Source organism: Peromyscus maniculatus, chromosome 6 (assembly GCF_049852395.1).
Source record: "Peromyscus maniculatus bairdii isolate BWxNUB_F1_BW_parent chromosome 6, HU_Pman_BW_mat_3.1, whole genome shotgun sequence".
Lineage (NCBI taxonomy): Eukaryota > Metazoa > Chordata > Mammalia > Rodentia > Cricetidae > Peromyscus > Peromyscus maniculatus.
The window spans coordinates 114,335,273-114,360,888 of NC_134857.1; the positions used below are offsets into that span (position 1 = coordinate 114,335,273).

A 25,616-nucleotide genomic window follows, 5' to 3' on the forward strand; every position below is an offset into this window, starting at 1 on the left:
AGGGTTGGGAGAAGAAAGGAAATGGTCGACACTTGAAAGTGGGAGCAAGAGAAGGAATCTCAGACTGAAAATATAAACAGGGTTCAAATGCTGAATTAAATCCCGAAGCCAAAGACACAGAGTAGACACTGAGTAGTTTGCTATACCCACTGCCTGCTGCTGGCTGAATTCCTACGCACTCCCCTCACGTTTACCTGTCATCTTGCCTTCTACTCACTGGAGAATTTTTAATTGTTTCAGGAAAGTGAATCTCAGTGAAATATTCTGAGAGGGAAAACGCTAAAGTTAAAAGAGGGAAGACAGTATTGGAAAGATTTGATTCTGGGGGAAAAGCATGTCTTTCCTGTGCCATCAGCTGGCAGCTGCCTGGAGAGGAGCGGAATGAATGAAACCCAGAGTGTGGGCTGGAGAAGCGGAGAGCCAGGAGCGGAGCTTGCAGGGAGGGGGAGGGAGGGGGACGTTCGTCAATCTTGCGACCCGCGACGTCACGGAGGCTGGGGACTCCTGGAGACTATAAAGCACGCCTTCAGTGCAGATCTCAGCTCTCCAGCTGCTGCCTGGGAGCTCCTCCCTGGCAGGACCCAAACGGGGGGAAGAGTCTCTGGTTCTTCCCTGCCCCGCAGAGCAGCAAACTCCCAGGACTAAGTGTGGCTCTGCTCCACATCCTCTGCCCCATCACAGTATCCCAAGAGCGGGTACCTTCCCTAACCGCTGTCAGGCAGTACCCAAGACCACCGTGCCCAGGGGTTGGAGAACTTCAGGGGAGCAGGCTCCAGCTGGCAGCGGGAGTGTGGCAGGTCCCGGGCTGCAGACACCGGCCATGGCCTCAGTCCCCACCGCCGAGAGCTGGACCGACGGGGCGACAGGAGTGGGGACCCACGCAGAGAACCTGAGCGCTGCGTTGGGGGTCACTGAGTGGCTTGCGCTCCAGGCTGGCAACTTCTCGGCGGTGGGGCTACAGATGACATCCCAGGCACCTTCCCAGGCCCGGGCCAACCTCACCAACCAGTTCGTGCAGCCGTCCTGGCGGATCGCGCTCTGGTCGCTGGCTTATGGCTTGGTGGTGGCTGTGGCAGTCTTTGGAAACCTCATCGTTATCTGGATCATCCTGGCCCACAAGCGCATGAGGACCGTCACCAACTATTTCCTGGTAAACCTGGCTTTCTCCGACGCCTCCATGGCCGCCTTCAACACCTTGGTCAATTTCATCTACGCTCTTCACAGCGAGTGGTACTTTGGCGCCAACTACTGCCGCTTCCAGAACTTCTTTCCCATCACAGCGGTGTTTGCCAGCATCTATTCTATGACAGCCATTGCAGTGGACAGGTGAGGGGAGGAAGGCAGGAGAACAGGGGGAGGGGGCGGGCAAGGGCGAGGGGAGCAAAATGGGACAAGCAGTCGGTATGGCTATGAAAGAAATGATGACCCAAGGGGCCTTTAAAGGTAAAGGAACTATGAAGCAGTTTCTGCTCCCATGACCTCTCCACTCCATCTCCCTGGTATAGGGAGGGCATCTAGAGCAGACAGATGCCTGCTGTGAAAATCTCTCATTCCACGTAGGCAATCGGCCAGAATGACGGAACTATTGTCTAGAATTTGTGTTCCATGGAAAATTAATTTTTTTGTCCTTCTTTTTCTCTGTTGGTCAGTCACTCTGCTGGCTAGAAAACGCACAAGGAGTCTCCCATTCCCCTGGCATGTTTTTCTGGAGTCCTGGTCTTAATCATTCTCTGCTCTCCAAACCTGCCCCAAAGCCAGCACTCCTGCCCTCCCTCCCAGAGTCTAACAGAGGTAGCAAGCTCTTGCTAAAAGTCTTGTCAGTTTCCATTATGTTCCTGGTAAGATTTAACATCCAGAAATCCACAGAAGATCTGTGTGCCTGGAAGGGCCTAACCAAGTTTCAGAATATATAAAACATTATAGCCAAAGAATAAGTGGCTGCAAAACAAGATATATTATTTCATAGCTCTTTAATATATATGTTTAGATAGATAGATAGATAGATAGATAGATAGATGATAGATAGAGATGATAGACAGACAGACAGAAGATGAGTGAGAGAGAGAGAGAGATGTTCTTCACCTAAGATGAAAATTCTGAAATACTTGAGTAATTGAAAGCATATTAAACCTCAAATATTTGTTATATTCAAGTTTTTACAAATTCCCCATGCATTTGCTTTCTCTCATAGAACATTGGGAAATGTACAGGCTTGTGAAAACACTGATAAACCCGTCCCCATGAGTGAAAGCTGGCTACACTTAAATCCGACATAATGATAAAGATGAACAGTCCACAACCTGGTGATCCTGCATTCGGCTTAGTGATTGACACTTGCATGAGTGTAATGCCTATTTGAGTATTCTCAAGATTCTGGGAAAAGATTGCTTTCTTACATTAACAAACTCATTATAAAATCAAAAAGACTAAATAAATACTAATTATTACTACACTTAGCTATCATAATGAGAAAAAAAACTTGATTTCTTGCAATACTGAACAAAGAGGTTTTAATAGTGTAAAGCTATACACTATTTCTTATGCCAGGCCCACAACGTTAACCTGCAGGAGCAATGGATGGATGTTACTAAGAAGAATAAACAAATGTAAAAAAAAAAGAAAAACAAAAAAAAACCCACCTTTTAAAGGTCTTCAATACCGTATACCCCCCTCCCCTCCAGCTCTGTTCTTGTACACATTTCTGCTGGGGACAAAGGTGAGTGCAAAGACTAAATAAAATCAGTCCAAAGTTTGGAAATGTGAAATCCTCCTTAACCTTGCCCCACAGAGACAGAAGTTTATGCTTCCTTAGGTTTACATATCATCCTTTGCTGTTTTGTTCTGGCTTCTTTTTAAACAAATTTCTCATATGTGAGTTTCTAATGCTGTGATGGGGGAAGAGGTGTTGGCATATAATGCCACAGAATGATCATAATCTTCTTGAAGTGCTAACAAGGCAACATATTATTTGTTGGAAATTCTAGTGTGTGTAAAATTGGTTTCTGAGAAGGAAAGAATTTATTTTGCTAGTTTTATCTAGTCAACATTTCTTAGATGGCTTTCAAGTTAACTGATAATGCAGAGCTATTTCATTATATTGAATGATTTGAAATAATGTGACTTTATTACTTATTCTTTTTCATTTATTTTATAGAAAACATCATGAAACTGGCTCTAAACAAAACACAGCATACAGTCTGTTATGAAATTGAAGTATGCTCAGTTCATGTATTGCAAATCTCATTTGTTTAAATGGTTATTTAAAAGAATACTCTTATTTGAGCAGACAATTTATCTAAAAACTATAGATGTGAAGAAAACCCTATTTGAGATAATTTTTAGATCAAAGAGTACAACAGATTAAAATTCTGTTTTGCCACTCCATGGACCCTTTCAACAATGGTATCTTATCAAACACAGACTTGGAGAGCTGAGTCTGTAGTGCTTGCAGCCCTATTATAAGATAAACTTTGCAAGATTAGTACTTTTGAGTTTGCAAGAGCATCATGACTTCTCAGGTTACAGTTACATGGACGTGCTGCAGCATGTAGCTGACATCATTACTAACAATATAGTTTTCACAGAAGGCATAGTTTCCTGTATAATTAATGCTTTATAAAAATAACCATAAAATTAAATAGTCTGCAATCAGTTCTCATTAATAAAAGAATATGTCATCAGGCATGTCCAACCAGTGGCCCTCAGGCTTCATGCATACCAGGATAACTGTGCATGTGGCTCAGTGCTTTTGTAGATGACAATCAGCATCATATGGTAATGTGAAAAAGTGGAGCCCCCCCCCCAACCCGATGTAACTGAAACATCAGTGATTTCATGGTAAATGTTCTCTATCCTATTATAACATAAACTGGTTTACATGATCCCATTTTGAATGGAAAGCACACTTGCTTCAATCTGTTTCTTTACCTAAATTAAAAGATCCCCTGAGTGTGGAAGGAGAATGAGCTTTGACTTAAGCATGTGGCCTCCCATCAGCTGCAGCAAATGTTTGCATGCCTCCTGTGACACTTAGAAAACTCAGGCTTGAAAAGGGTTATTCCCTTAATAAGCAATTGACAGTAATGGTCACACATTTATTCAATAAAAAGCATTGTGTCACTCGGAAACCCACTCTGTGCTAGTAGAATTGATTGCTTTATATTTCCACTCTGTAAATAACTCCCCCAAAGACTTGAATGTGAGATCACAGGTTTTAGCTTTCTACTGAAGTGTGGTAATTACTACATTATTAAAATTTCCTGAAAGCCTGTTTTGTCGCTTGGAAGGCCACTTCCCTATCATCATTATCATCTTGATAGCCAGGCCCCAAACTCAAGGTAGAATCTCTGGCCACTACCAAGTTGTATTTCTCTATCATTCTCTCCAAATTTGCCCTCCTGAAATAAAACATTGGGCTATAACACGTCTTTAAAATGCCAAACCTTTCCAAGAGCATGCTGAGAAGCAAAGATTCAAACCATTCTGTCTGGTTGGGACTAATGCCCCTCCGAGCCTCTAAGCTACCATGCCTAGTAGTTAGCTGTGAAGCCTGTAGTCTTGATTAGACCAAGATTGCCTGTAGGATTGTTAGAATCTAGCACTTACTTAATGTGTTGAATGAAAACACCTGAGTTTCAGTTGAGAATGTAGGACGCAGAAAATTACTAAGAGAACAGTTAATACAATAAAATGTGATTTCTGTTCAGTTATTGCATCCAGCACTTGATTTAGGGAGATGTAAGAAATAAATATTTTCTTCCATTTTCTAGGTATGTATTTTGAAATGAAGTTAGAAATTCTAGGAAGTTTTTTTTTTTAATATAGTAAAGGATTATCACAGAGTACGTGGCCTAGTTTAGGTGAGTATTCAAATAATTTTGTAAAATTCAATTCACTTTTTTTCCTGATAAACCTTGAGAAGATAATTTCATATGTTTTATGTAACTGCTCAAAAACAAAGTCCCAGCAAAGGATACTTTACGTTCTTTAGATTCAGCCACATACCAAACTTTGTAATTATTGAAAGAAATGCTGAAATGAACGAAGAAATAGTGTTTATCCGAATAAGTGAGAAATGAACTTGTTTGCTGTCTTCTGTTTTTGACAGAGATCCTTTAGTTTTCCTGTTTCATAGTTAATTTATGCAAATTATTCATGAAATGTTAGGGGTGCTTTCAAGATGGATTGAACAAATAGAAACGTACAATAATAGAAAATAATGAAGAGGAGTTGATCTAAAAGCTGACTCTAAAGTATGGTAAACTTCACATTGTTGCTAAAAAATAATACAGGTTTAATGGTTTTGTAAGTGTGTCTAGAAATCTTCTTATCTGCTGAGTTGAGAGCCCTGAGCCAATTTTGCTCTCCTCTCGGCCCACTTCTATCCACTTACAGTTCTTTATCATTGTTCCAGTCATACATGCCACGCTATTTAGTCCATAGATGAATTTGCTGAAGTGAATGTAAGATCAATCACTTAGTGTCATTGAATTATTTACAAAATAGTAATAAAGCTATGTTTGGGGAAATATTACTTTCAGGAAATATCATAAACCTTTTGCTCTGCTTTAACAATCCTTTCAGTATTTAAAAATTATCTATAATAGTTAATGATGAAAGTTCCGTTACAATTTCATTTTTTAAGATTTATTTTATTTTTAAGTGTAGTGTGTGTGTGTGTGTGTGTGTGTGTGTGTGTGTGTGTGTCACATACAGACATGTAGGTGCCCACAGAGGCCAGAGGCACCAAATCCCCTGGTTCTGAGAACTGAACTCAGTAGTCACTCACCACTAAGCTGTCTCATCAGCCCTGACAGTGCCAGTTCTTATAAAATTAATCATGAGTACATAATAAAAGCAATAAATGCATATTTATTCATTAGATGAATTCATTAGATGTAAGGTCAGCACAAGTAGGCTACAATCAAAGGTGTGTTATATACTCTTGGGAGAACTCCATTTGACACCAAGATTACAATGACAACAGTAGGTAGGATATGCCCCAAACAATCTGTAATAAATAGGTACCCCTGAGGCATTGGTCACACAGCTACCTTCCAACAGACATGGCTTCAAAAACCAAACCCTTGATATGTAACATATTATACCAATATGACTCAAATGTAAAAAGAAAATAGAAAAATAGAACATTTACAAAAGAAGAAATAAAAATATCTAATAAGCATCTAACTTATCCATTGCTTATATTCAAATTTTCCATTTTTCTTATCAAGTATTTTCTCATTAAGCCACTCAAACCTCATTTACTATTTCTATCCAAAGAACCTTATGATCAATTACAGCAAACATGTCACTGCTCTGACCTTCCAGACTATTCAGCAGGACTCGTTTAGGGACTTCTGCCTGCAGGCCTCTCTTCAAATTATCTGGCCCATCCTTCCTCCTGGGCCTCTTTCCTGGCTGCATTTCTGAAACTCCGATTGCATGTAACAATTGCATTTTAGGTTCTTCAGTTCCAAATACTACATCTGTTTTTATTCTTCCTTTATTTTCTTGATTGTCCTCAATTTATCTCATCCAGACCTAGGCTTACATTTATTACACTTAGGAACAATGTAGGTTTCTGTTTGTTGTTTGTTTGTTTGTTTTTTTGTTTGTTTTATATTGAAAACTAGTTTTTTTCAGATTACAAGTGGCACACAGTTACCATGCCAATGTATATAGGCAAATTAAAATATTAGTTAAAAATGTAGAGTGGAGAAAAATACTGTGTATTTACACATACATACATATATGTATATACTTATCTCTTCTATCTCTATAACATAAGGCATTACTGGGATCATTATCAAACATTCTATGTCACTCAGCCTCATTTTTGAGGCTTTTTTTAATTTTTCTAAGTCCTCAAGCTTCTGGATTACCATATTTAAAAAAAACTAGTAGCATGGCTTACATTGTCTACACACACAGTACACCCATGTCTTAAGTGCTGAAGAATCTCTGATGTTTAGTTTTGAGGAGTGCATTGTATGGATCAAAAAGACAGTATCTTTTACCAAAATTATCATTAATAGGAAAGTATGTTCTTTCCAGATTTTTACCTAGTATTCATCTGACTGGACAGACACAGCACCAAGCAGAACTCAGTGAAAAGCTCTCAAGGTGCTTGCCCTATGTGTGAGCAGTTTCTGGGTGATCTCATCTGACCCAAGGTCAAAATGCAAGAAAGATAAAATACTGTTTTCTCTAGAAATGTTTGTCTTCCCTTCAGTTTGAACACAGCATAACAAAAAGAAAAAAATCAAAGCTGTCAAGCATGGACAAAGCTTTCCAAATCCTCTTCACTCCGTTCCAGGCTGCCATCCTGATGCATCCACTTTCCCACTGTGTAGTAAGACATTCCTTTGGGCCACCAGCTCACAAACAACAACACAGAGACTTGTTATTAATTATGAAAGCTTGGCCCTAGCTTAGGCTTTTCCCCAACTAGCTCTTTTAACTTAAATTAACCTGTTTCTATTAATCTACATTCTTCCACACAGCTCAGTTACCTCTCTTCTGTACAGTAAGTCTGACTTCTTTAGTGGCTTGGTGGTGTCTCTCATGCTCCTAGATTTATCGCAAGTTCCTTTCTTTGCCCAAAAGTCCTACCTATTCCCTTTTGCCTAGCTATTAGCCATTCAGCTCTTTATTGAACCAATCATAGTGACACATCTTCACACAGTATAAACAAATATTCCACAGCACCACTGTAGTATATAAATTTACTGTTTTCATGGTTCATTGTAAGAATCACAGTCACAGTGAAAAATAATTGTGTGTGTGTGTGTGTGTGTGTGTGTGTCTGTGTGTCTGTCTGTGTGTGCCTGCATGTGAACATACATGTACTGGCTTTCTTTGTAATACAGCTTTACTCTGTAGTGCATACTGGCCAGGATCTCAATATATAGTCCATGGTAACCTTCAACTTCTGATAATCTTTCTACCTCAGTCTTCCCCATACTGGAATTCTTGGCATACACTACCACATCCAATGGGAAAAAATCCTCTTAATTCCTACTCTCTGTACACATTTTAACCCTCTACAGGTTTTTGATCTGTGTTTCTGGCTCTTACTTTCCCACTCTCCCATAGTCCTTTCTCTACAGTGTACATGCTTGAGTGTATGTGACTCTAAGCACATTGTATGTATGTATCTATGTGGATATTTTTATTTAATTATAATAAGAACATCACATTTTGTATCATCTTTAAACAAATATGCTGTTTCATTAGATACGCAATTCAATTTTGGTATATAGAAATTTTCTTTATCCTATTGAATTTTGCTTTAATTTTTATATGTATAGATAATGCATATATTTAATATAAAACCCACAAAACAAGTGATTCACAAACTTAAAATCCCATTTCCAAACTTTGTTGTGTTCAGGCTATACGTATGAAATTTCACAGTTTATATCGTATCTGGATTTCTGAAGACCTCCTTATATCCCACATATTATCTTTCTTCCAACCCTTTTTCCCATTTCAATAAATCATATAAGAAGTCACTCAATTATTGAAACAGCTCACAATCTGTTATATTTTATCCCACTTCCCTGGTATAAGTCACTCTCATATCTTTTTGGTCTACTCCATTAGCCTTCTAGTGGGTCTCTCACATTATAGCACAGAGTGTTGCTTTGAAAATAGATGCAGTGTGTGTGTACTTCTCTTCTTTTGGGGTTTACTGCTGTGGCTTTATCTATTGCCTGTGTTTTCGAGGGTGTATCTGACTTCCTTAGGTTGGAATTTTCCTTCTAGTGCTTTCTGTAGGGCTGGGTTTGTGGATAAGTATTGTTTAAATCTGGCTTTGTCTTGGAATGTCTTGTTCACTCCATCTATGATGATTGAAAGTTTTGCTGGGTGTATTAGTCTAGGCTGGCATCCATGGTCTCTTAGTGTCTACATTACATCTGTCCAGGTCCTTCTGGCTTTCAAAGTCTCCATTGAGAAATCGGGTATTATTCTGATGGGTTTGCCTTTATAAGTCACTTGGCCTTTTTCCTTTGCTGCTCTTAATATTCTTTCTTTATTCTGTATGTTTATTTGTTTAATCATTATGTGGCAAGGGGATTTTTTTGGGGGGTCTAGTCTGTTTGGTGTTCTATAGGTTTCTTATATCTTCATAGGCATTTCCTTCTTTAAGTTGGGAAAGTTTTCTTCTATGATATTGTTGAATATATTTTCTGTGCCTTTGATGCCCTGAAGGAGGTGGGAATGGGGGGTGGGCTGGGGGGAAGGGGAGGGGGCGAGAGGGGGGAGAACAAGGGAATCCATGGTTGATATGTAGGACTGAATTAATTGTAAAATAAAATAAAAAAATAAATAAATATTAACTAAAAAGAAAATAGAAGCAAAATTGCACTTCTTGTATGCCACCTTGGGTCCATCACTGATCCTCACTGATTTTATGGAAAGGATATTCTCAATCTGTGATTCAAAATGCCTAATATGTTTCAGACTTTCAGATTCTCCTTCATGTTCAAGTGATACCATTGTTTAGCCACAATAAAATGCTTTGATCATAGTTTTTCTATTTCAAATATCCTCCAATTCTCATCAAATGTATGCTTCCTCTGAATGACATTTCAAATGTCATTTTCCCAAAAAAGCTTCCCAAACTTTACAACTTAAATTTCATTCTCTCGGGGCATGTCTGTCATAAAAAATTTTCATGAGAGAAGTTTCTTATTCATATTTAAGAATATTTAGTCAATTTTCTCTAAGTCTTGTAGATGCAGCGAAAGCAGGTTCAGTTATGAGCATGATAAGAGCTCAAACATATCAAACACACAGCTATAAGAATAATCAAATCAATGAAGATTAAAGCAACTAAATTTCACTTTTTAACTTTGAAATTGGCAGAAAGCCATGCACAGTGGCATACACTTGCAATCTCAGCACTTGAAAGGTTGAGATATGATTGTTGTGAGTTCCAGGTCTGGCTGAGCTGTAGTATGTGAGCCTGGCTCAAAAAAAAACAAAAGAAAAAAAAACTGACCAATATACAACAAAGATAGCATTCTTATACCTATTTCAGTGATGTTATCTTTACTCTGTTTTAAAATCATCAACTGAGTTGGGCGGTGGTGGCACATGCCTTTAATTCCAGCACTCGGGAGGCAGAGCTGTGAGTTCAAGGCCAGCCTGGGCTACTGAGTGAGTTCCAGGAAAGGTACAAAGCTACACAGAGAAACCCTGTCTCGTAAAACCAAAATAAATAAATAAAATGAAATAAAATAAAATCATCAACCATTATTTCATATGAATTAACCCAATATAAATCAGGTATAAATTAGCAAAGATCTTTCAGAAGTACAGTTTGTCTGTGCATACATGATTGAAGGTCCTCTGCAAGAGCATCAAGTGCTGTTAACTGCTGAGCCATTCTTCAGCACCCAAGAATAACAATGGACTTGAATAAAAATCCACATTAGAAGACTTTTCTAAACCAAAATCTCAATAATGCAGCACAAATGAAAATCACAACAAAAGAAAAGAAATAAATACTCAGTCATCTGGAAATGAAAGTCAATGTAGAAATAAAAACCTCTAAGTTGAAATATAGCTCAATTCTTCAGTCTTAGGCCCATGAATATAAATGTAACAAAGTCATTAAGAATGTCCAAATTTCTTTTACCCACGACCCAGAATGACTTTGTTTGTAAATATTTTCTTATACTAATTCACTTTTATGTCCCTTAATAACATTCTCTTTAAACTTTTAATCAATTTAATTATTATTTACTTATCTAGTATATGTGAGCTATGTGTGTATATGTTTTCCACACACATAGGAACTTTTCAGGACTCTGTTCTCATCTACTACTGTGTGAGTCTTGGAGATCAAACTGAGTTCATCAGGCTTGGTGATAGGCAAGTATACCCATCACGTTATCACACCAGCTCCACCACATTCATAATAAACCAGAATCCCTTCATCTTCTACTGCCACAATCCTAAATCATATATTGCAATATTGAAGCCAAATAAAGCAATGAACAAACTCTTTTAAACAATTGAAATGTAAATGATGTAGTCAAGGGTCTTAAATTTCACTGAGTCCCCACAATCAAGAGAAAAGATGCAAATAACAGAAGCTTTACAAGAATAAATTACATAAATAAGAATATTCATCTTTATAATGACACACACTTGATTAAAAATAAAGTCCCATATTTTGTGTTAATACTGTGTTGACGAAAAGTCACAGAAGTGGGCACCTTCACCTCCCTCCCTAGCTAATTTTGAGTTTTCATTTTGGGAGCCATGGAATACAGTTTGTTTTGCTTTATTATTCTCAAGAGTGGGACCTGTTCTGGGGTGTGGTAAAGCTACTAGAGGTCATATCATTAAAGAAAATCAATCAACACAAAAATGCACAATTGTCCAAGGTGCAAAAGATCAGAATGTTCAGCTCTATAGGGAACATATATACTGCACCCCTCCTCCAAAGGCTCAGAGATCACTGCAGAAAAAGGAACAGAAAGACCATAAGAGCCAGAGATGATGGATGACTCTAAAGCAACCGTGTCTTCTGGACACAGTGTGACATCTGCACATAAGAACTCACAGCAGGAGTCACAGCATGCACAAGACTTGTCAAGCACAAGCCAGACCAAAGTGAAGCATGGAGAGGAGAGCTAGGCACAAGTTCCCTCCAAAGCCCAAGAGCTGTTGGCAACTGTCCACTGTTGGCAAAGAATTGCTTTCCTCTAAGAGCTAGTTCCTAGTAAGTCAAACACACTCGAATGTGGAAGACCACACATCCAAGAATATTTGGGCAGCACAAATTGGCCTTAATGGGGGCCAGAACGACCAACAGCTGTATGGCTTTTTCAAAAGTCCTTTAGTGTTCATTAAATCTTCCAATATGCTCTCCTCCTATCACATCCCAATTTAATACTCCTGTTCCATTGTTTGCCTTTAATATTTCATAACCCTTTTATATACTTTATGATACTTTTATAACCCTTTATACTACTGTGTTCTATCTCCCCTCCCTTAAGACAACACCTGTGGTCCTTCACTAATTTCTTGACCTCTATGGCTATTCCAAATGAAGATTAAAAGCTATATCCACAAATGAGAGAAAACATAAGATATTTGTCTCTTTGTGTCTGAATTACTTCACTTGGAATGATTGTTTCTAGCTCCATTTACCTGTAAATTTTATAATTTCATTTTTTATTAACATATAAGTAATATTCTACTATGTAAATGTGGCACATTTTAACTATCTGTTCAACAGGTGGCAGACATCTAAGCTGTTTCTATTTCTTCATTACTGTGAATAAAACAACACTGTACAAGGAAGAGCAAGTATCTCTGCAACAATATATACATTCCTTTGGGTCTATCACCCAAAGGATATTGGGTGTCGTCTTAGCTAGAGTTTCTATTGCTGTCATTAGAACACTATGACCAAAAGCAACTTGGAGAGCAAGAGTTTTATTTCATCTTACAGCCTGTAGTCTATCACCAGGGAAGTCAGGGAAACAACTCAAGGCAGGAACCTGTAGGCAAGAAGTTAAACAGAGATCATTGCAGGAATGATGCTTACTGGCTTTCTCAACCTGTTTTTTTAAAGCATCCTGGACCACCAGGCCAGGGTTAACAACACCCACAGTGAGCTGGGCCTTCCCACATCAATCATCAATCAAGAAAATATACTACGGACTTACCCACAGGCCAATCTTGCGGGGACATTTTCTTTTTATTCTTTTTTTTCTTTTTTTGGTTTTTCGAGACAGGGTTTCTCTGTGTAGCTTTGCGCCTATCCTGGGACTCACTTGGTAGCCCAGGCTGGCCTCGAACTCACAGAGATCCGCCTGCCTCTGCCTTCCGAGTGCTGGGATTAAAGGCATGCACCACCACTGCCCGGCGGGGGACATTTTCTTAACTGAGGTTTCCTCTTCCAAAATGACCCTAGCTTATGTTGAGTTGACATAAAACTAGCCAGCACAGTAATGTAACTGAATCATGTGGTAGATAAATTTCCAGCTTCTTTGGGAACCACTATACTCATTTCCATAGTGGTTGTACTAGTCTGCATTCCCATCAGCAATGAGTGCTTCCCTTTCCACTCATCTGTACCAACATCTGTGCCAGCTTCTTCTGTCACTTGTGTTTCCTTTGTTTGTTTGGTTGGTTACTTTAGTTTGTTTTTTTCCATTGGCATACTCCATTCTGACAGGGGTAAAGTAAAATCTCAATGTAATTTTAATTTGCACTTTCCTAATGGCTGAAGATATTGAACATTTTTAAAAATGTTTCTCAGCCATCTGAATTTCATCTGTTGAGAACTCTCTGTTTAGATCCATGCCCTGTTTTGTTTTTGTTTGTTTGCTTGCTTGCTTGCTTTTTTAAAATTTTAGTCAGTTGTTTCCTTGACATTTAGTCTTTTAGTTTTGTATAGTAAAGGTACTGGCCATATGCCATATTTGTAGGCAGTAAAGATATGTTTTCATTCTGTATACTGCTTCTTCACTTGAATGATGGTGTTCTCTGCTGATATGGTCCCACTTGCCAATTGTTTTCATAATGCCTGGTGTCTTAGTTAGGATTTCTATTGCTGTGAAGAGACACCATGACCACAGCAACTCTTATAAATAAAAACATTTAATTGGGATGGCTTGCTTACATTTACAGAGGTTCAGCTCATCATCATCATGGTGGGACATGGCAACATTCAGGCAGACATGGTGCTGAAGTGGTAGCTAAAAGTCCTACATCTTGCAGGCAACAGAAAATGGTCTGAGACTCTGGTATCTTGAGCATATATGAGACCTCAAAGCCCACCTCCACTGTGAGACACTTCCTCCAACAAGGCCTCACCCATTCCAACAAAGTCACACCTACTAATAATGTCAGTTCCTTTGGGGACCATTTTCTGTCAAACCACCACAAGTAGGCTACCAGAATTCTAATCATAAATCCCATTCCTGTGCCTATGAGTTCAAATGCGTCCCCTACTTTCTCCTCTATCAAATTAAGTGTATCTGTTCTTAAGTTAAGGTCTTTTATCAGAGTTTGTATAGATGATAGATATGAACCTATTTTAATTCTTCTACATGTATCTATCCAATTTGACCAGCACCATTTGTTGAAGATACTCTTTTTTTTCCCAATGTGTATTGTGGGCTTCTTTGTCAAAAGTCAGATGTTCATATGTAGTATGGCCAATGTGTCTGTTTTCTGTCAGTACTGTGCTGTTTCGATTACTATAGCTCTGTAGTATAACTTTGAATCAGGGAGAGTGATACCTTCAGCAGTTCTTTCATTTTCAGAGATGTTTTGGATATCTCTTTTGTTTGTTTCCCAGTTTAGTTTAAGAGCATTATTTAAATTTCTGTGAAAACTTACTTTAGGATTTTGATGGGGATTGCACTGAATCTGCATATTGGTTTTAGAAGGATAACCATTTTCACAATTTTAATCTTGCTAATCCATGAGCATAAGTTATCTTTCCTTCTTCTTGTATTTTGTTCAATATCTTTCTTCAGTATCTTAAGGTTTTTATTATATAGGTCTTTTACTTGCCTAGAATTATTCCAAGATACTTTTGAGACTACCGTGAAAGGGATTATTTCTCTGATTATTACTTGATATGCTTGCCATTTGTATATAGGAAGGCTTCTGATCCTTATGTGCTAATTTTGTGTTCTGCTACCTTGCTGAAAGTATCAGCTGTGAGAGTTTTCTAGTGAAGCCTTTATGGACATGTGTATAGAAAAGGATAATCTCTGCAAATAGGATAATTTGACTTCTTTTTCTATTTGTATTCCTTTCATCCTCTTCACTTGTCTTATTGTTCCAGGCATGACATTAAGCACTACAATGAATAGGAATTGAAAGAGTGGACATCTTAGTCTAGTTTCTGATTTTTACAGAAATGCTTTGAGTTTTTCTCCATTTAGCACCATGCTGTCTGTGGGTCTGTTGTATGTTTCCTTTATTATGTTGAGATAGGCTCCCATACCCCTAGATTTTCCATGACTTTTTTGACAAATGGATGTTGGATTTTAGGCAGAAGTGCAACTTGCAGCCTAGTAGTAAAGTTTTGTAGGCTTAGGAATCCTCTCCTCCAATCTTCAGAAATCTGTAGATATCTCCCTGTGATTCTGGGTCAGACTTTACACTGTGTTGGTTCCAGGCAGTTGGTAGATGTGGTGACTGATAAGCAGACAGAATAATTGATCCAAGAGACCCTACCTGGATTCCTGGTTCTGACTCTACTCAGTGTCTGTGTTGAGAGTGTGGATGACTGATAGGACTTCTATTTTCTTAAGAATAAATTTCTTTATTTCAAAAACATATGCTTAAAAGTGAAGACAAATTTAACTTTTTATTATCAATAGATTACTTTCTATACAATTTTACAAGAAACTGAAAGTTCGCATGCCTTCTTTTTACTCATTCCGTCTCCAGTTCTAGAACATCAAACAACGATGCTGACTTTGTCTTTATACATGACTCTTACAACAGAGGTTGACTATTTGTATCCATTCCTACACACTTCTGAAATTATGCCATGAAGATAAGTTAATGGCACGTTGTGTAGTATTTTCCATTTATTTTATATGTTTCAACTGTTGGTTTATTAATTTTTGGAGGAAAACAAACTTAAGAATTAAGAAAAATTCTTACTAGAAATACAATGTGGCATTTTTAAATTAACAAAATTGTTCCACACACATCATCATCATCATCTCATAACAAGCTGACTGCTCATAGTGTACAGATACTTTTTATGTTTACTAGTTTTGTTATCTCACCTTCTGCTTTTGTTGGCTGCTAACTGGGGGCTACTAATTTGTTTCTAGGTTTGCTTTGTAAACTTTTTGAGGCAACATGTAACTTCAAACTTTATCATTTTATTTTAGATTTATTTTAAATTCATTAAACTTACCTAACATGGTAGCTTACACTTTTAATCCCAGAAATTGGGAGGATGAGGTAGGAGGACCACAATTCCCAGGTCAGCAATGGTTATACTGATTTGAAGACAGCATCTGCTGTGTAAGAAGACACTGTCTCTAAACTATCCACACCAAAATAATCCAGCCAAATTTTATTTTGATTGATGTAAAAATCTAGGCTGTTTAATGCATGAATAAGCTCATCAACACCATCATTTCATAAAATATTTCCATCATCACAAAGGGACTCCTACCTTTGGTCACTTTGCATTCACACCCTCAGCCTCTCCCAAACCCTAGCAGTGACTAATCCATCCTCATCACTTGGTCTTCTTATGAGAAGGTTATATTAACATGAGCATTGAATATATGATCTTTGATAATAGGTACTTTTGCTCACCAGAGCATATCTGGCATTATCTTAAGGACTGAGTATTTCACACTTTCTTCTCTATTGAATCCCATTGTGTAGCTCTTCCGGAGTTTGTTCATCCACTCCCTGTGGGGCACTTATGCTTTCCTGACTTTAAGGAATTATAAAGAGAGCTGTATCGGCATCTGTGGGCCTTGGTCAACTATCCATCAAACAAGATGTGGGCTTTTGTCTCTGGACCACCGGTCCACATGTCTGTTCCTATGCCACTAACACTCTGAGTCATCTGCGCTTTTAATGAGATTTGTAACAAGTCTTCTAATGTTTTCTTCCTTTTTAAGGTTTTTCTTTTTATATCTAGAAACTTTGATGTGACTAGAACACTTCTACAAGACTTTAGGATGAGCCTTTATATTAAGAAATTGAACTGGAGAGATTTACCAGGATAGTGTCACATATTCTGCTCAATTTGGAGGGCATTGTCAGTTTAAAAATATTGAGCCTGCTGGTCCATAATCATTTCCCGTGTTTCGGTTCACTCAGATCTTCGTTAATTACTTGCAGCAGTGCTTTGTAACCTAGGTAAATGAGCCCTGCATTTCTCTTTTGTTAATTTTTATCTTTTTTTCCCTTTTATTTTATTTTACAATACCATTCAGTTCTACATATCAGCCAAGGATTCCCTTGTTCTCCCCCCTCCTGCCCCCCTCCTCTTTCCCCCAGTCCAGCCCCCATTCCCACCTCCTCCAGGGCAAAGCCTCCCCCGAGGACTGAGATCAACCTGGTAGACTCAGTCCAGGCAGGTCCAGTCCCCTCCTCCCAGGCCAAGCCAAGCGACCCTGCATAAGTCCCAGGTTTCAAACAGCCAACTCATGCAATGAGCATAGGACCGGGTCCCACTGCCTGGATGCCTCCCAAACAGATCAAGCCAGTCAACGGTCTCACCTATTCAGAGGGCCTGATCCAGTTGGGGGCCCCTCAGCCTTTGGTTCATAGTTCATGTGTTTCCATTCGTTTGGCTATTTGTCCCTGTGCTTTATCCAACCTTGGTTTCAACAATTCTCGCTCATATAAACCCTCCTCTTTCTCACTAATTAGACTCCCAGCGCTCCACCCGGGGCCTAGCCGTAGATGTCTGCATCCAGATTCCTCAGTCATTGGATGGGATTTCTGGCACAACAATTAGGGTGTTTGGCCATTCCATCACCAGAGCAGGTCAGTTCCAGCTGTCTATCGACCATTGCCAGCAGTCTTTTGTGGGGGTATCTTTGTGGATTTCTGTGGGCCTCTTTAGCACTTTGTTTCTTCCTTTTCTCATGTGGTCTTCATTTACCTATTCCTTGTTCTCCCTCTCTGTTCTTGATCAGCTGGGATCTCCTGCTCCCACAGGCTCTCTTTCCCTTGACCCTCGCCCTTCATTACTCCAACTCATGTCCAGATTGTTCATGTAGATCTCAGCCATTTCTCCGTCATTGGGCGATTCTCGTGTCTTTCTTGGCTTTCTTGGAGTCCTGTTTTCCAGGTAGCCTCCCTGGTGATGTGAGTAGCAGTCCAGTCATCCTTGTTCCACCTCTAGTATCCTCCTATGAGTGAGTACATACCATATTTGTCTTTCTGAGTCTGGGTTACCTCACTCAGGATCTTTTCTAGATCCATTCATTTGCCTGAAAACCTCATGATGTCATTGTTTTTCTCTGCTGAGTAGTATTCCATTGTGTAAATGTGCCACAATTTATTTATCCATTCTTCAGTTGAAGGGCATCTAGGTTGTTTCCAGGTTTTGGCTATTACAAACAATGCTGATATGAACATAGCTGAGCAAGTGCTCTTGTGGTGTGATTGAGCATTTCTTAGGTATATGCCCAAGAGTGGTATAGCTGGATCTTGAGGGAGATTGATTCCCAATTTTCTAAGAAAGCACCATATTGATTTCCAAAGTGGTTGTACAAGCTTGCATTCCCACCAGCAGTGGAGGAGAGTTCCCCTAGTTCCACATCCTCTCCAGTATAAAGTGTCTTCAGTGTTTTTCATCTTAGCCATTCTGACAGGCATAAGGTGGTATCTCAGAGTTGTTTTGATTTGCATTTCCCTGATGATTGGGGATTTTGAGCAGTTCCTTAAATGTTTTTCAGCCATTTGAGTTTCCTCTGTTGAGAATTCTCTGTTTAGTTCTATAGCCCATTTCTTAATTGGACTGTTGGTCATTTTGATGTCTAATTTCTTGAGTTCCTTATATATTCTGGATATCAGTCCTCTGTCAGATGTGGGGTTGGTGAAGACCTTTTCCCATTCTGCAGGCTGTCGCTTTGCTTTGTTGACCATATCCTTTGCTCTACAAAAGCTTCTCAGTTTCAAGAGGTCCCATTGATTGATTGTTTCTCTCAGTGTGTTGCTTTTTCAAGATTATTTTAAATGTCATTTTTAAAGTTGACTTGCAGATATTTCATAGCTGGTCTGTTTTGCAATTTTTGTTAATGGCCTTTTGGTCTGATGTTAGTGGAGTCAGTGTGGTTCTTTTACTCATTTATTCCGATGTTACCATGGTGTCTCTTTGTCCGTTTTACTTTCAACTCACTAGTCTGCATGAGTTTACTCTTTAGTTCGTATGGATAACATTTGATGTTACTTTCTTTCAGCCAAAAGAATATATTTCAGCATTTATCTAAAGTGTGTATGTTTGAGCAAAGTCTCTCAGGCTTGCTTATCTGAGAATTTCTTTAATTTAACTTGCAGCGTATTGTATGTTTTACATTCAGATATATGATTCTTTTTTAGTTAGTTATCTAATAAAGTACAGGGTAGAGATCAAAGTAAGTATTTTTTACACATAGATTCCCAATTGTTTCAAAATATTTGGTGAAAAGACTGCCATTTTTCCATTTAATTGCCTTTTCACCTTTGCCAAAAATCAATGAGCCATCTTTTGGAGGTCTATTTCTGGACTCTTGATTTTATTCCATTGATCTGTGTCTGAACCAAATCTGAAGTCTTGATTACTGCAGCATAGACTAGGTCTTAAAATTTGAAAGTGTGATTCCTTCTCCTTCAATCTTGTTTGCACTTACTTTTCCATTCTACTGTCTTGCCTTTTCATGTGAATTTCAGAGTAAGTTCATACTGTTACAACAAACTCTTACCATATAATAATTGCCCTAAATCTGTAGGTAAATTTGGAGATTATTAGCATTTATCATGCTAAATCTTCCAGACAATGTCTCTCTTCAGCATAATTAAGACTTTTTAACACAGTATTTTGTATTTTTCAAGGAAGTAGATTTTGTATGTATTTTGTGAGATTCATATGTGAATGTCTCTAGCTTGTAAAATGACATTTAAAGTTTCTGTTATAAGTTGTTTACTGCTAGTATATAAATATTCTTGTTATTTTCTTTATTGCTCCTTGGTGAACTCACTAATTAGTTTTAGATAGAGACTTTTGTAGATTTATTATATCATTAAAAGTGTTACTTTGTGAGAAGACAGATATTAATTTTTTCCTTTGAAAATGTATGGCTGCCAGTCCTTATTTGTGGTTTAATGCTCCACAAGCACAATGTTGAGTAAAGGAAATAAAAATAGACATTCTTGTATTGTTTGTATAGTAAGGAAATGTACAGCATTTTATCATTAAACATACTATAAGAATGAGATTCTATAGACTATGAGATTTAAGAAATTATTTTATATTTTAACATGCTGAGAGTTTATTGATACATAGGTTTTGAATGTTATTGAATGTGTTTTCTCTATCACTTGATGTGTTCAAATGGTTAGTTTAGATTAAATTGATTTATTTTTTAATAAAATACAAGCCCAAATATTTTATTATTAGTATATTAGTCAAGGTTCTCTAAAGGAACAAAGATGATAAAAATTAGTATTTGTATCAAAAGAAGATTTATTAGGTTAGCTTACAGGATGCTGTCTGGGTAGTCCAATGATGACAAGCTCACATTGGAGAAGCCCAGAACCTCATAATTGTTCAGCCTATAAGGCTGGATGTCTCAGCAGTTCCAATATAGCACTGAAGGCCTGGAGAATTCCTTGGAGAGCTGCTGGTTTCCAGCCTATGTTGGAATTCCTAAATTGGTTCTAATATTTGTGAAAGAATGCCATAGCAGCAGGGTAGATGGATTTGCCAGCAAGGGCAACGGCAAGCAGGCTAAAAGCCAAGATTCCTTCTTCCATGTCTTTTCATCTGGGCTACACCAGAAGATACCACCCAGATTTGAGGGGGATCTTCTTGCTTCAACTATTCTGATTAAGCAAGCTCCGCTCAGATATGCCCTGGCAGCTTGAATTTTAATTGATTCCAGATACAGTCAAACTGACAATAAAGATTAAGCTATTACAACTAGATATGATAGATATAATATTGCCTAAATTGCTCTAAATATTTACTAACTATGTCTTTTTCAAACATGTCTCCATAGTGATATCACTTACTCTGTTTAGGAGTTTCTGTGACTCTTGCTCTTTGTGCAACTCCCATTGCATTATAATCTTTGGGGATTTTTCCGGAGTCAGCTTTCAGATTCACTGATTTTCTTCTATTCTTCTGTTGAACCTTTATTGATTTCCTTTCTTTTCTCTTGCTGAATTTGCTTTTCTCTTATTGTTTTCTAGCCTTCATTTAAAGTTTCTTTTTTCTCTCTCTGATACTAAGCATTTGGTTCTGATTTTCATCTAAGTGTCACTTTAGGTGATCTCATTTGTTTTTATATTTTTATATACCTGATTCAGTACAACATATTCTTTTAGATTTCTTTGATTATTCTTTGACCCACTTTGTAGCAGGCAGACTTTAAGATAGTTCTCATTATCTCTGTCTCCCAGTCATATTTACCTTAAAATTATCTCTTAGTAAGTGATAGACCTCTGATTTGCATCTATCCAATAAAATGGGGCAAATGACATAAGATGTTATCATAATAATTAATCTAACCTTACAACTCATACCTCACTAGCAGATAATCCCTAAGAGTTGCCTTTTTTTATTGATGATGAAAGAAACAAGTTTTCATGAAGCTTGTGGCCACAAGAACATTTTCCTGACACCTAGGAAAGGTAGACATAGATGCTTTGCTAGTCAGTGTCCCAGATGTAAACGTGCTCAAAGCTCATGTGATCTAAGTAGAAGACTGAGTGACATTTTCCACAGATTTTTGAACCAAAGAAATTGTATCTTATTCAATTTATGTTGTTTATACCACTGAGTTAGTGACAAATTGTTGCACATTACATAAAACTAAGATATAAATTGTTGAGTTAGTAGAGTGTATTGCATAACATATCAACTGGGTTATAACAGAGTTTTGTATAACTCCCAAGCTTAGAGACTTTCCTGTTGTATAATGATCCTCCAAGCATGACAGTTGTTATCTTCATCAGCACAGTTGTGACTACTTGAAAGAGGCCTTGAGATTGAGTTTATGTACTGTTGACATTCTGTTTAAGAGGATAGATGAGGATTATAGGATCGTCTCTTCAGTTTCTCATGCCCTCACAGCCAATTGAATGTAATTCACCTCTAATTGCATGTGACGTTGTGGTCAGATGGTGACTTTATAAGACTATAAAAAGTTGAATACTCTTAGTGCAACACATTACTCATGTGTTTCTGGTATAAAGAAATTTTCCAAGATGCCAGTCTTATAAAAATTATGGAATGTACAATTATGTTCATTGCATTATATTTAACTATATTACTTGCTTATATATCCCCCATACTATAGGTTTTATTCTTGTCTTAGAGTACAATCCTTCTACTGATTAAAAACCATTTATGGGGATGTAGGTTAGTGGTAGAGTGTTTATCTATCAAAGTCTTTGGTTTGAAGCACCGCACACACACATACACACACACACACACACACACACACACAGAGAGAGAGAGAGAGAGAGAGAGAGAGAGAGAGAGAGAGAGAGAGAGAGTACTAATTGAAAAAATTAAGAGTTTACTGTCAAATAGTGCACCAGGTTACCAGACAACAACCTCATATATACATAGGGATAGTTAACCTTTCCTGTCTCTGTATAAGCAAGTATAGTTTATGGTGCCTGGAAATTTGGAAATAACAAATGCACGTCTCAGAACACATCCATTTCATCAAAGGACTCATGACTTTACAAAATGGATATGTATTTCCAGTGGTTTATTTAGGACATGAGAAAGATAATATTTTGGATAAATTTTACAACACCAATAAGTAAATGAAGTTGAAAGATCTCTCAATGTATAGGAAAATAAAGTTTGATGGGAGAGGGGATAAAATAGTATATGCAATGTGCACTCTTCTAGTGTTTTAATATTGTTACATCCTCATTTGGAAAGTTAATTTTTAAATATCCCATTTCATCAGTGTGAAATCCAGACAAAACTGGAGTTACCATTGTGTAAAATATTTTATAAGCAAGCATAGCTAGAAAATCAATCGATCAAAATAAGACCTCTAGGGAAGAGAATAAGCTTAGAGACAACTATGGAAACTACCAACAAATTAAAGCCTCTTTATGAAAAATTTTCAAGCTTTGGTATCAAGCAGTTTGGCTATATAGAATAATTGTCAACTTTCTAATCACTCTATTAACACTAAGTGCGACTATAAATGAAATTCTTTACTCTAGACAGTTAAAAAGATCATTACATGGTGAGAAAACAAGGCTGGAAAATCTATAGTTCTCATCAATAATCTCAAGCAATAGATCAGTTAAGTAAAAGCTGCTGTGAACTGAGAAACTGGCCTCCTAATCAAGGTTCCATTCTTAGCTCCACAGTAAGGAAAAAAAAAGGAAATGCTACTGTGTGTATAGCAATGATGGTACAATCAGGTAGTGATGAGGAAAGAGATACGTTCCTTTAGCTAACCTGGAAACCTTCCAATGGACGGTCATGAAGGGTTGGATTTATAGTAGAAAACACTTGTCATGTAACCCAAACAGCTTTAAACATTTAACTGACAACAAAACCAAAGTAGTTTCCCATTTTAATATGAATCTGCTGTGGATATCGCTCTGTATAAATAAAACACTGATTGGCCAGTAGCCAGACAGGAAGTATAGGCGGGACTAACAGAGAGGAGAATTGAGGGAACAGGAAGGCAGAGGGAGAGACTTGCCAGCTGCCGCCATGACAAGCAGCACATGAAGATGCTGGTAAGCCATGAGCCATGTGGCAAGGTATAGATTAATAGAAATGGGTTGATTTAAGCTATAAGAACAGTTAGCAAGAAGCCTGCCACGGCCATACAGTTTATAAGTAATATAAGCATCTGAGTGATTATTTTATACGTGGGTTGGGGGACTGTGAAGGCTTGGTGGGACCTGGAGAGACGCTCTCCAGCTACATGAATGTATCAATATTCTATGTTATAGAAGATTTGAAAATATGGTAGAATTTTCTAATTGGTCATGGAGTCAGTCACTACCTCTTCTGTCACTGAAGTCTATATTTTATCCACAAAGGTAGAAAGAGGTTGGTAAGCAGTGGTCAGCGACTTACATAAAAGGATGCTTATGGGCTGTGTTTGAGCCATGCATCCTCCATCCCTGGAAAGCAAGGAAGGCTTGGACATCAAAAGGGAACTTGTTTCAAACTAGCTAACTGACTGAGTGAATGTTTTTAAGTGGCCAAGTATGAATAGATAAGGGAACTTTATCAAGCAAATAAATCATCATGGATCTTAATTGCTTGAAGCTTTAAATCCACAAACATGTAATTAACAATTAAAGATAAAAATAACTATTAGGTTTATTAAGCTTCAAAAACCACACAGGAGAAAAGGATTTGTATATCCCCAGTTGCTCCACAGCCCTTCCTAAGCACCATGAGGAACACCTTCATTGCTCTGCTCTGACAGCAAAACATATGCATAATTTGAGAAACATTAGAGAATGCTTTCAATTAAAGGAATCAAGAGAGGCAGAAAATAACATAGTTGCTTAGCAATATAATAATGTGCTTCTCCTTGCATGGAATTTAAGGTGTTACAAACCCAATTTTATTACTCAAAACTACTCAAATTGAAAAAGAAAAACAATAAAACAGCAACAATAAACTCACCACCGTCAAAATTCTTAATATGGTGGGATTTGCCTGAACTCCTGCATTCTTTATAGCTTTATTTTTTTTTTAAAGAAAAGTCACATGCAATCTCCTACTTAAATTCTATTAAGGAAAATTTTTCATTATAAACCATCATTTTACCTACTCTAGAGGCATCATTGAATTATATAGACTCAGGATTACATAAATCTAAAATTGTATCTTATAAAGTTTAGAAGCATCTTCTTTTGCTGTTGTTAAGCAAGCAAAATTCAGTGTAGAAGATTCATATTCTATTCTCCCACTAAAGTGCCTCCAAACTCGCAGGAAACTCTATGCTATGGTTGTTATTGACCATTTTTTAATTTATCTTTTGAAATTTTCATATATAAGTATTGAATTTACATAATTTCCCTTTCTGCTCTTCCCTTCGATTCCTCCTGTGTTCCTCTCACTCATCAATTTCAAGCTCTCTCATTCTTTAATAATTGTTTTACACACACAAGAATTTACTTATTTATTAAGATAACATTATGATTAATTTATTAATTATTAATTCATTATCTCATTCTTAAATTCTTGGAGACATTATGGGAATTAAAGATAAAACTTTTTTTTTCAAGACAGAGTTTCTCTTACCCAGGAAGTACAACTTAAGCAAAGGTTTCTTATCTCTCAAATGGTTTGTCAAAGTAAAAGTAACCTAGCACTCAAGAGCCAGAGCTGAAATTTTATAAATCACTGTACATCCTGAACAGCTATGGCTAGCTATCCAGGGCACATTTTACATCGGGATTTATAGTTTGGAGCATTTACTGTGGTCAGATGCAAAATGAGAACAAGTGAAATCTGTATCCCTTCAGGAAACTTTTCCTCACATGATTTATGTAATCAAGTAAACTTCTGAGGGTTGCATTTTTCATTGTAAAACTTCCAATGTGTAGAACATACATAAGGGTCAAAAAGCAGATTACTGAAAATACTAGCAAAAGAATAAATTATACTAGCTACCTATAATACTTACAAAACAGAAACGACTGGTTTATGGGGAATAAATAAGCAAATTGCATTAAAACCTTTAATTTTCAAAAAAATCAAAGTAAATACAAAATACTCCCCCACTTATAGCATAAAATTGTAATTAAAGATGGTCTCGTATTAGAAGACAAAGAATGTGTGCAGAAGTCTTGAGTCTAAAGGATGAGTGTAAGAATTGTCTTCTTTAGAACAGAGTTCCCATGAGCCTAAGCATGTATTTGCTCCATCATAC

At 37.5% G+C, this 25,616-nt stretch overlaps 1 protein-coding gene across 1 annotated transcript in view; it reads left to right on the plus strand.

The window, feature by feature from the left end:
• Positions 1–543: 543 nt before the first annotated feature.
• Positions 544–25,616, plus strand: part of Tacr3 (tachykinin receptor 3) — a 79,475-nt gene continuing 54,402 nt past the window's right edge. Inside the window, exon 1 of the mRNA XM_006970349.4 lies at positions 544–1,326. Coding sequence (XP_006970411.1) covers positions 821–1,326 — 506 coding nt within the window. The 5' untranslated portion in view covers positions 544–820. The remainder of the gene's footprint in view (positions 1,327–25,616) is intronic.